Source organism: Petaurus breviceps, unplaced genomic scaffold (genome assembly GCF_028583685.1).
Source record: "Petaurus breviceps papuanus isolate PSGF00001 unplaced genomic scaffold, PetGlider_PUasm1.0 188, whole genome shotgun sequence".
Taxonomy (NCBI): Eukaryota; Metazoa; Chordata; class Mammalia; order Diprotodontia; family Petauridae; genus Petaurus; species Petaurus breviceps.
Genome location: NW_027185804.1, coordinates 21,098,277 through 21,110,054, shown reverse-complemented (window position 1 = coordinate 21,110,054; position 11,778 = coordinate 21,098,277). Strand labels below are relative to the sequence as shown.

General features: G+C 36.9%; 2 protein-coding genes across 6 annotated transcripts in view; one reads left to right on the top strand and one right to left on the bottom strand.

The window, feature by feature from the left end:
• Positions 1-3,467, top strand: part of IMMP1L (inner mitochondrial membrane peptidase subunit 1) — a 102,232-nt gene extending 98,765 nt beyond the window's left edge. For all 5 annotated transcript variants that reach the window (XM_069091358.1, XM_069091361.1, XM_069091360.1 and 2 more), the window contains 2 exons: positions 1,810-1,920; positions 3,083-3,467. In XM_069091358.1, the coding sequence (XP_068947459.1) occupies positions 1,810-1,920; positions 3,083-3,151 (180 nt within the window). In that variant the 3' untranslated portion in view covers positions 3,152-3,467. The remainder of the gene's footprint in view (positions 1-1,809; positions 1,921-3,082) is intronic.
• A 317-nt stretch (positions 3,468-3,784) lies between these two features.
• DNAJC24 (DnaJ heat shock protein family (Hsp40) member C24) overlaps positions 3,785-11,778 on the bottom strand; it is an 81,782-nt gene continuing 73,788 nt past the window's right edge. The window contains exons 4-5 of the mRNA XM_069091363.1: positions 6,339-6,407; positions 3,785-5,215 (exon numbers count right to left, since the gene is read on the bottom strand). Of these exons, the coding sequence (XP_068947464.1) occupies positions 5,085-5,215; positions 6,339-6,407 (200 nt within the window). The 3' untranslated portion in view covers positions 3,785-5,084. The remainder of the gene's footprint in view (positions 5,216-6,338; positions 6,408-11,778) is intronic.

The following is an 11,778-nucleotide window of genomic DNA, read 5'->3' as shown; positions in this document are numbered from 1 at the left end:
GAGGGAGGGAGGGAGGCAGGGAGGGACGGAGGCAGGGAGGCAGGGAAGGAGGCAGGGAGGGAGGCAGGGAGGGAGGGAGGGAGGCAGGGAGGGAGGGAGGGAGCCTAGTCACAGAAAGAGTTCTGATAATAAAACCAAAAAGCCATCTTATGGTCTTGGTGCTCCTTTAGTTATCTGATAGCTTTTCTAGGAAGCCTATTTGCTTTTTATTTCTTTTATGTGGTTATTATGTATAAAGTAGAAATATTAGAATTATGCATATTGATCTCTGATGTTTGGTATGAGCAGCAAGGTGGCACAGTGCATAGAGTGCCAGGCCTGGAGGCAGGAAGACCTGAGTTCAGCTTTGGCTTCAGTCACTTACTGGCTGTGTGACCTTGAGCAAGTCATTTAACTCTGTTTGCCTCAGTTACCTTATCTGTAAAACAAGCTGGAGAAGAAAATGGCAAACCACTATGGTTGCTTTGCCAAGAAAACCCCAAATGGGGTCACGAAGAGCCAGACACAATTGAAACTGAAACAACATCTTTTTTTTCCATATAGGAATATACCATCTCTTCTCTCCCCCTGGTTAGACTGTCTAGATCAGTGCCAATGTAATGTCATAAGAAGGTGGTTAATATTTCACAGCAAACCCCACCAGTCATAAAATCTCACTCATACAGTTTGATTTCTCACTGTTTATATTCCTATGAATTAGCTGTCCCCTTGAAATGCTGAGGAGCCAATTACCCACATCAGATGGGGAATACCTATATCTTCTTCATTAAGTAAAAGCCTGAATTATAGTACTAATTGCTCGTGGGTAACCTTTTTGTTTTGCTTGTAAAACAAAATTCCTTCCTGAGAAAATTAAATTTCATCTAGCCAGTTTGTTTCTTTGCTAAAGGCTGTAGTCAAGTGCATACAGTAACTTGGAAGATTGTTGTAATCAGTGCTTCCCTTTTATAAAAGCTTAGTTAACAGTTATTAATGCTGAAATGTTTCATTTCTGCACAACAGATATTTTTAGAAGTCACTATATATTTTATGTGCTTAACTATTTTCTCTGCTGATTTTGTTCACTGGCTGACTTTCTTTTCTTTTGTCATTGATTTCTTTGAGAAATAGGTCTACACAGTCAATGCAAAGGACATATAGGAAAAAAAGGTTTTTGTTATATAATGTAAGGCCACCATCATTAATTTCACAAATTTTATGTATTAAAACTGTTTGTGATGGTCATTATTGCAATATAATGTGTTGTAGATCCTTCCTGAACACAGAAGGAACTGTGATCTTAATTAGAACTTTGACAAGCCCAGTCTTATAAAATGATGAGATTAATGGTAATTGATGTCACAATCAATTACCATTTAGTTCATCATGGGCCTCTTAATAGGTCTATCCTTGGTACTGGCCCCAGGATGTTGATGAGTATGTGGCTGCCCTGTTCATGCTGTTACTTCGATAGGAGGGCACATTTTCAGTCAACATTTTAATGACCTCTTTTGAAATCTATTAAATTAATGACCCTGTCACATTGCTGAAACCTTTTATAATTTCATTTCAGGGTTTGGTATAATAAACCAATGTTTTGGGGATGTGTGACAGAAAATATATGAGGGTTTATTTTTAACTGAACCCCACCAATCTTATTTTATCAAAAACTAATTTTAACATGTAGTAAATAAGGGTGCTTATGGCTTGTTATATAAATTTTTGTCTTTTAATAAAGATTGTTTCAGGATGACTTGTACCAACAAAAAGGCCATTTGCTTTTTAATGATTTTTTTTTTGGGGGGGGGGTTACTTTGTCTTTAACCCTAGGTACCAAGAGGTCATGTTTGGCTGGAGGGTGATAATCTACAGAATTCTACAGATTCTAGATACTATGGGCCTGTTCCATATGGACTAATCAGAGGACGTATTTGCTTAAAGGTATAATTTGCCATTTTAAACATTGGTTACTTTTTTGAGCTTGGAAGAAAAAAAACCAAACCACTCTGGAGTGGTTAATCTTTAAGCATTTTTTTCATTAAAGCTACTTGACCTCGCAAGTAGCATCACGGCATTGCAGGAAGCGTGAAACCCATTGGCCAGAACTGGTGAGTGGACTTTTACTGTGGCCCATCCTAGGACAGCAAATATGCAAAGGACAACCTGATTCCTCCCAACATCCCTGTAATTATTCATAAGAATTTTTTTGTAGTTAAACAAAAGTCACCTTAGTGTATTGTGGTGAATAAAGAAGTTGAATCTACCACCCTGAAGCAAGTTTTAATTTAAATCACAAAAGGATAGCATTTTAGCAAATTGCTTTTCCCTCCTAGAGCTATTTATTTTAGAAATGCATTCCTAATTCATGAAGACTACCTACTAAGGCTTGAATGTTGGTGGGAGGAGAATCCATATTTAGGAAACCATGGATCTCGTGAAATGTTCTTATCTTGTATATGTATCATCTACTTTTATAGAAAAGCAGCCTTCTTTCTGGCAGGTCCCAGCTGACTAAGCATAAAAAGCCTAACAAAGGAAGAACACAAGCTTAGCTCCAAGAGTTCTGGTCATCACTGAATACAGAGAGAGAAAAATATTGTCCTTGTTTATATCTTCCCTCCCCTTACTGCCATGGCGGAACGTGTGCGAAAAAGACAGGCATGCTTACTTGGGGCAGGGCTGATTCCGAAAATATCTCTTAAATGGCAGAATATTTGAGGAATATTCACAAGTAAAGAGACATTATAGCCTACTATCTAAGACCCAGATTACTTAATCCAATGATTTTCTACTATATCTCACTTGATGATGGGATAAAAGATTTCTCGTGTATCATAGAGCCTCAAAACATGGTTTAACTGGAATTTTTTCCTTGGATGTTTTTCAAAAATATAATCATGGTAAAATGGATTCAGGAAAACAAAATGAGTTGTTTTCCTTAAAGATTACCAATATAACTTTTTTTTGGATGGAAAAAATGAGGCAAAACCAGATTTAGTGGTAGGGCAAAAGAAAAAGAATGAATGAAAATATGTGATATATTTCTTTTAACGTCGTAGAAAAGTATAATGTTAATTTTTTTCAACTGTATTTCATTTTACAGATTTGGCCCCTGAATGATTTTGGATTTTTACGTGACAGTCCCAATGGCCACAGATTTTCTGATGAGTAATCAGCATTTAGCCAACCAAATCACTTCATTATTGCATCGTGTTCCTCAAGAAATGTTTTTACTAAGTCACTGAAAGCATGTATTTATAAATAAAATATTTGATATTGAATTTTATTTTCAAACAGGAACAAAACAGAAGGGAGTCTAATCTATTACTGAAATTTTACACACACAGTATACACTCTCCTCTTTCTTCTCCTCACTCCCTTTCTCCTGTCTCTGTCCCTTCCGCTGCCCACCCACCCCCAAGTAAAAATTTTTAAATTTAAAAGAAGTAAAGATTAAAACCATCCTGGTATTTTTTGTGTGACCTAAATAGCTAGATATTTGGATCATTGACTTAGTTCTTTTACTTTTCAGTTGGACTTTATGTGTTTTATAGACCCAGCCAAAGAAATTCTATTCTTCCTTCTCAATTATGCTTTGGTTTGGCTACACTAACCATGAGGGTGGTGACCATTTATTTTTAATTACAGGTCAAATCTGGCTACAACAGAAACTTCTCATAATAAAGATTGCCAAGTCCCAGGTTTGGCCCATTTACTCAACAAAAAGAACAAAAGAATTTCAGCAATCCTTTGGGATTCTCCAAAATGAGATCTGACCTATGTTACACACAGAACACTAAATATATACAAATATAAAACTGTTTAATGGGTACAGTGACATCTATGAAATTTACAATTATAAAGAAATAGGACAGGAAAATATTGGTTTCAAGATACCAATAACATTGTATTCCAAATTCAGAAATAGTCAGGAATGCTATGTTTTTATAATTTAAAAAAAATCCCATTTAAAATGATTTCTTGAAACTACAAATACCCATTACCTAAATTGCATGATTGGACCAGTACTCTATATATATCCCTTATAAAGCAGTGCTTGATTCCTGACTACACATGACTATTTCCCCACCCTAAAGAAGGGAAAAACTAACCAATAAACCTTTTCCTTAATTTTATATATACTTAGGACCTCATTCTGTTCTCATAACTAACCCAAATTGCTCATGTTGCAGCTTATGCCCATTTCTTTTTTCCAGCATGGGAGGGATGAATATTATTAATAAAATACCTCATATTTATAAAGTGATTTACAGTTTTAAAAAATTCTTTCATGTACTTTTTATCTCATTTGAGCTTAAAAAGCCCACCACTGTTGTAGGTAAGGAGGATGGTGTTGTCCATATGGGGAAAGGAAGGGAATAAACATCCACATGAGAAAGGTTACTTTGAGCCAAGCACTGTTAAGCCTTTTTCAAATAAGGAAACAAGCTCAGAGACAGTAAGGAACTGGCCACAGATCTTGTAAAAGCGGCCTGAGGTCTTATGATCTGGGTCTAGTTTCCATTCTACCACACAGTGCTGCTTCATTAATCAGATCTTCAAAATCAGAGAGAACTGGGGTCAAGTTGTATTTACAAAATGTTTCTATGCAAAGAATATCGAGCTTCCCCTGGTAGGATGCCTGGTTCCACTTCATTAATCCCTGTAATTGCCCTGTGAGTTAAGTAGAAGGAAGTTCTAGATCGGGGGTACAGACAATTCACAGAGCAAAGCCCAACTCCAAGACTCGCTGAGACCCACTGCTTCCGTTTATTTCTATGCTCTTCGAAGAAAACATTTTCCACTCAAGGAGAAGAGACAACAAAACGAGGCATCAAAATTTTAACTATGGAAATTCACCAAGTAACTAAATTCATGTTTTTTTTAATGCAGGGGGTGGGCTCCCTTGCCAATTTTACATTTTCTTGGCAAACTCTGAAAACAGTATTTGAGTTGATGGTTCAGCAGCATTTCCAGTGGACAAAAGGACTCCCACTTCTTTTCTCGGCTCTACTTGAAATCGATGTTTTCTCCAACGGACAAAGCCTCTGCCTCCCCAACGTGACTGAACATAAGAGTTTTACAGTTCCATGTACTGAACAATCTCAGCTGTGCTGAACAATTTCTATAATTAGTGAACATGTATCACAACAGATCAGGTTAGCTTCTTCAGCTTCATCCTTGGAAACACAGTATTTTCCACCACATCGGCAACTGAGAGTAAAGCACTGATCATCTATAAAAAAGCCAAAATTTAAAAAAAGGCATTTTAAATGCTTACATAGCTTTTTAAACATAACACTTGTGTTATCTACCATCATACATTAGTTATATTAAGAGAAGAAAGAAGCCAAGAAAAGACAAATTTCATTAAAATACGATCTAAAAAAGTGGCCCGGAATTAAGGCAAAAAGGTGAGAATCAATATACCTGGAATCTAGGAATTTTTCTTTGTAAGAATGCTGGTCTTCTACCTCAGGGTATGGTGTGATGTAAATAAGGCAAACATAGTCACTGTTTTAAGGGCCTAGCACACAAAGCTGAGCACTAGGGGAGATCAATCAGTCTGGATGAGGGCCATCCCTTCCAGGAAGGGCAATAAGACTCAAGTACAGACAGACAGTTGTAATATGCAAATGCATAGTGTATACACACAGTATTCTTGCTATCTAGCTGGGTAAAATTTAAAGTTCTGGCATTAGAAAAAAGTTAGATAGTGTTAACAACTTACATATCCATAGCTATCTGTGACAGTTTTAAAAGCACATAAGGAATGTCTACAGAACTGAAAGGTAAAAATCATTGAAATTCCAAGTAAAGAACATAAAAAATATATATATATATATATAACTGTCCAAATGGCAAGATGGGCCAGGAACAAACAATGAAACATAGATGTAGTCATCCATACTTATTGGCAACCTTGGAAATCTCCAATGGGGTTAAGAAAGTATAAGCTGACACAAAAGCTCAGTAATAATTTATTTCAGTTGTCAACAATAATTGTTTAAAAAGTTAAAATTACTTTCACTTGCTGTATTATGCTGACATTGGAAATGAATACAACTACCACATAAGGGGAAAAAAAGTTATTGCAAGTGACATCTAATTAGAAGAGAAAAAATATCCAATCCATAAAACAGGAACCAAGAAATACCATTGCACACTAAATTTCAAACAAGCTACTACTGCAAGAGCTTAATTAAAAACAAAACATTCTAGTACTGGAAAATAAGCTCGGATATCTTTGAAATCAAAGAAAAATAATAATCAGTTGGATACTGGTTTCCATTCTTATAATTACTGTGACCTTAAAATAATCTAACGAAAAGGGGTAAAAAATCAGAATGCCTTCCAACCTTTATTCCATAACATGTCTTCAAGATGTATTTGGGCATCTACTGGTCCCACAGTTCTTAGATCATCTTCTGCAAAACAAGAATCAGATGTGATGATGCAAGAAAGATACCAAACAACCTGGCACCAGAATTCTAATTGGCAAGTTTAAAGAATGCACCCCAATTTTGTATGGGTAAAGGCCCACTATCAAAACTTTATCTGGTTTTCTGCTGAAAGGTAAGCCTAAATCTACCTGTAATAAACTAAAATCTACCAATACTTAAGAAATCTAATTCAACAGATGGCTGCCCCAGGAGAGTCTTACAATTTTAAAGTCACATGGTATCCTGTGAAAATCAACTGATGTCCCTTCTAGCCCTACCCCTTCCTCCCAGGAATCACATAATTACATTTTTTAAGCATACATCCCCCCCAGAGAAAGTAAGCTCCTTGAGGGCAGTGGCAGTGTCTCCTCTGAATCTCCAGAGTCCAGTTTATCTTGGCACACAGGGCATGCTTGATATCTGATGACTGACTGACTTGTCACTGCACATGTGTGCCTGTGTGTAATGTCTCAAGTGTCATGTCCTAACTCACAGCTAAGGAGAAGGCATCAAAGGGGAGAATTCATTGTGAATATTCTGATTCTCCAAGAAGCAAGTCCCAGGCCAGAAGAGTGCCAGAACTGTCTGCTCCCCAGCTCCTCTGAGCCACCTTGGAATTCCACCTGAGTCCTAGCAAAGCAGGAAGCTCCAGCAGGGCTGAGGAGCAGCAAAGGGGAAGGGGGAGAGGAAGGGCTGGGCTTTGTTTTAGAAGGCACATTGTTTTCAGCATGCTGGTAAAGCAACGTTAAAGAGAAAGTAAAATCCCTCCACGACATTTTCTTCAGCTGTGCCTCCAGTCTACCCTCTTGTTCAGCTGCTGAGAATGCCTGCCTTTGTTCCATTTTGTGAGTGCTTGCAATTTAATTATATTTAATAACGGCCTGTTCAAAACGTATTGGTGAATTACACAATTTTATAGTAGATGAAAAGATTATACAATATTTTGAACTCGCTATGGCTTCTCATTAAGGTATGTCAAATATTCTATCATTCTAGAACCTTGGCCAGTGGCTTCCCCATCTCAATAGGGCTTAACTGCTGCACCGAGTGTCCTTTTACCCTTGTATTATCACCAAGGCTTTAGGAATGCACATAAACAATTTGTAAACAGATTTAAAACAAAATATTAACAGTTTAATTTCCACATTCAATAGAAGACATGTCTAGATCTGACACACTTCAGCTCAACAGTTCTAATTAAAATAGCAAACAACAAATCTGAAGTATTTCAAACATCAAATGGTAAAATACCTGAAAGTCACTGAAGAAGATTGGGAGGTGGGGGTGGGGAAAGAGATACCAGACTGGTATCCAGTAATGGGGGTGGTTTGCTAGGAATATTATCAGTGAAGAAAAAAAAATGCTTTATTTGAATTTAACTGCAGAAAAATATAATTAGCACTTATTTAGATTCATTTCAAAATGCAATTTATTAACTAACGGTCAATTTGTTTATATTCCTGGCCATCTTCTACAACACTAAAGCATTCTTCTAATTTTACCCAAAATCCACACTCTACATCCCCAGGGAATAAGGTACATCTGAAGCAGTTTTGAAGAATTCAATTAAAGGGAAACAGACAAGTTAGAGCTAATGACAAGATCAATAAACACCTTGCTGGGCTAACCTAGTTTTGAGCACCTGTAATATATGAATCACACATCTTTATGAGACAGTTAACCCATTCATATATCCCTGTTCTGATAGCATTATTTAAAAAAAAAAACAACGAAATAAGGGGTAGATGCAACTACCTAGTCCCCATGCTATTGTTATCTGCTGCCTCCAGAGGAAAGCTACTATTATTCTCAGTTATGTAACACTGTACCCTTGCTATACTGCTTTTCTACCTACTCAAAAAAGTGATCTAACATTTATTATTTTCCTCTCTTTTATTTTTTTACTCAAGGCAAAAAGTTTGTAAAGCTAACTAGTTTTCAACTAAAGCATGAACTGAGGCCTCTATGTCAATAACTGAATAAGCTAATAAAAGTAGTTCACGGTGCTTTTCCATGACTGTGACTACATGCCAATGTTATCAAGCCCATGCATAATTTGTTTATATCTGAACAATTAGCATCTGTGGCCACATGGCTCAATCATGTGTCAGCTGGGGAATGCTGTTTCAGAAAACTCACTGAGATTAAGAGTTTCATGTTTAAATAAGGTGAGAGAAGAAATGCTGGGAGAAGGAACCAAGGGTCTATGGTTAGCTCAGGAAAAGACTGGCTCCCTAGAGGACGGCATGAAATGGGTGCAGAGGGAACACAGAAACAGAAGACAAAGCTAATGAGACAACAGAAAGATCATCTGTTGGAACAGGAGTGCCAGCAGCTTCCCCCAATAAACACATCAATAGGTTTTTCCATAGTGATCAACCAGGTCCATCATTGGAGTTGTAATTAGAAGGCTTGATTCTCATCCCACCATAGCCTCCCCCCCTCCCCAACTCATCCAACAACTTACGCTAAACCTGTAATTAGCTTGGATAACCATCTAGTAATCAGGTATGGCATTTGTGAAACAGAAGATGCTGGTTGTCTACTGAAGCAGTCAGTAATAATCCATACTGAAGGTGGGACATTAAGTTATATAATTTTAAGTTTCCAATAGAAATGATAAAGCTAATTTATCTCATAGCTCTCCAGTTAAAATATCTTTCGAATATGATTTTTTTTTAAAAAAACCAACTAATCAATCACTGTTCTGGCTATGATTTTGATAAATAAACTAATTCAAGATTTTCATTCCGGAATCTTAACTGCTAAATACAGAAAGATGACAAATTCAACTATTTAGAAGGAACCTGATTCTTTTTAGAGTGGGATCACATTTTTTTGCTCCCTCTAAATATTCAAAAGAATACATTGTGGATTAGGGTTAACTGAAGATATCAGCAAATGGAACTTGCTTACATTTTGATAGCTATGTATTAGAGCTTAAGAAAGAATCCTAAAGAAGATGATGATAAAAATCAAGCAAGTTATGTGGTTACTTGAAAAAGAATCTTTCAGTCTTTACAAGTACAGGCCCTCCTGACCTTGTGTTCTATTGGATTTGTCTGACAACAAGAGGTGAAGGAATTCCGTGGCTCCATTGTCTCAATAGTGGGATCTAAGAAAACACTGGCAGGGCTCATCAGAGAGGTTTATGAGCCTGCAATTCAAAGAGATTAAAAGGAAAAATCTACAGAGATTCTTTCAGGCTGAAGAATAACATTAAATAACTATTAGCAGCTTGCTTCAGTAAAGCTTACTAGAGCCCTCGCTGGGTCATTCACAACTTTCTGAAAGAGGAAGGGTTTTTCAGCTCCATTTAGGATACAATAAATATTTCTTATTTCTTAGATGAAACAGAATGTAATACTGGTCTCCCCCCACCAATGACTATAAAATTTCTAAAACAAATCTTTGTCTGATGTCTAAATAATCACCCTACTAAATCCTTTTAAACTTTCTAACTATAGTTAAAGTTAATTTTTTTTTTTAAAGCAGAAAAGGGATGCTTGAAGTTCAAGCATTATTGGAAGGAGAGCTGAAAAGCCTCGATAAACCTAACATAAGCAAAAAGATCAAGTCCATCGGAAGCCCTGCCATTATTCACATAGGGTCGTGATTCAATACTTAAATACAATTAGATTATTGATATGGTCACAATTTTCCAATTTAGCAACTGGTCTACTGAACACATCTTTATTTGAGTTGGAAGTGCAAATTTTTTTAAAGTACTTAAAATACATTTCAAATAATTAAGTTACCTACATGTATGTTAAGGTGAGTTTCCTTGAAAACCAACTGTCATCTCCCTAAAACTTTATTTTAAATACTCTTGAGATTTGTCATCCTTACAATTCATTAAACTATACATAATTAAATTTCTCACTAAAAGGTCTGAAGAAAATGGCTACTTTCACTGTCCTTGACAAGTTTATGTTACAAGAAAAGCCTTTTTCTCCCTTTCTAAAGAACTTCATAGTGAGGCAACATTTAACTTGAAACCTGTTCATTAAATCATAAAAGCACAATAATCCTCAGCCAATTGGATGTAAAGAGTCACAGCCCCAAGGTTTTCCACAATCTAAGAAAAATTACAACTTGTAGCTTAATTATGGACTTTGGCAAGAAATGCAGGGGGTTTTCTGTTTTTTTTTTTTTAAGAGTATGAATTAAATACTGGTGAAAAAGTACTACATTAAGCAGCAAGAGTTGGGATCGCTTTCTGTTTAGCTGTAGCACAGGCAGAGCACATAGGAAAAAGGAGGATCCAGCCTGATCCACAGAAATGTTCATTCCCGGCTCCAGTAAGAAGGTGCTTTAGTTCCCACGGCCTGCCTCTGATGAACACGCTGACAAAGGGCCAGCTCTTATCTCCTCTGACTGCCAGGGAGTCCTACTCCACCAGGAAATGAATGAGGATCAATCCATTTCTCGTATTTCACCTAACTAAGCAGGGCGATGCAGCAAGGAAACAACTTTTGGTCACTTCCAACTGAGCATGGATTTGTAAAGTAATATGAAGCTCAAAGTATTGCTGTTATCAATGCCATTAAATGTGATTCACCACAATCAAAGCAACAGGCTACATTCATAACAAAACCTTCGATGGCAAAGCCAATCTGAGAGCCTAAGATTCGATGAATACAATTCTTCACATAGGATTTTTTTAAATCACAATATAGCCCAGCCTTAATAACCAAATGAGTAATATATGCCAAGTGTTAATGAGTTCAAGAAGGAATAATATACACACAGATACACACCACACACACTCACAGAACACACAAACATACACACACTTCCCATCCCATCCCTGGGTATTGCAGCAGCAGTCTTCTGTGACTTCCCAGAACCCAAATGGAGCATTTGGCTGAAGAGACCACCAAGTTCCAGTTTTGCCTCTGACACTTACCAGCAGCTGAGGAAGGAAAATTACATAAAGTTACCTACCTGGTAGGTTTAGAGCCAGAAGGAACCTTCAAGGTCATCTTATACAAGCCTCTCATTTTACAGACGAAGACACTGAAGCCTAAGGAGGGCAGATGATTTGTCTAAGGTTTGAAATCAGATTGTATGACTTGAAATTCAGGATTCTTTCTCCTGACATCATAATGTGTTGTTGTTACTGCTTTTATTACTATTATTATTAATAATAATAATTAAGGGATGGGCAGGATTTGGACAAAGAATGAGAAAGGAAGGAAGGAAGAAAGATTAGATCAAAGGAATGGAGGAGGGCAGTACCAAAATGTTTGATTTCAGTCAGGATTCCCATGGTACCGAGAGAAGAGTGGTATGTGTGTGTGTGTGTGTGTGTGTGTGTGTGTGTGTGTGTGTGTATTGGCCATAGTGTGGAAGG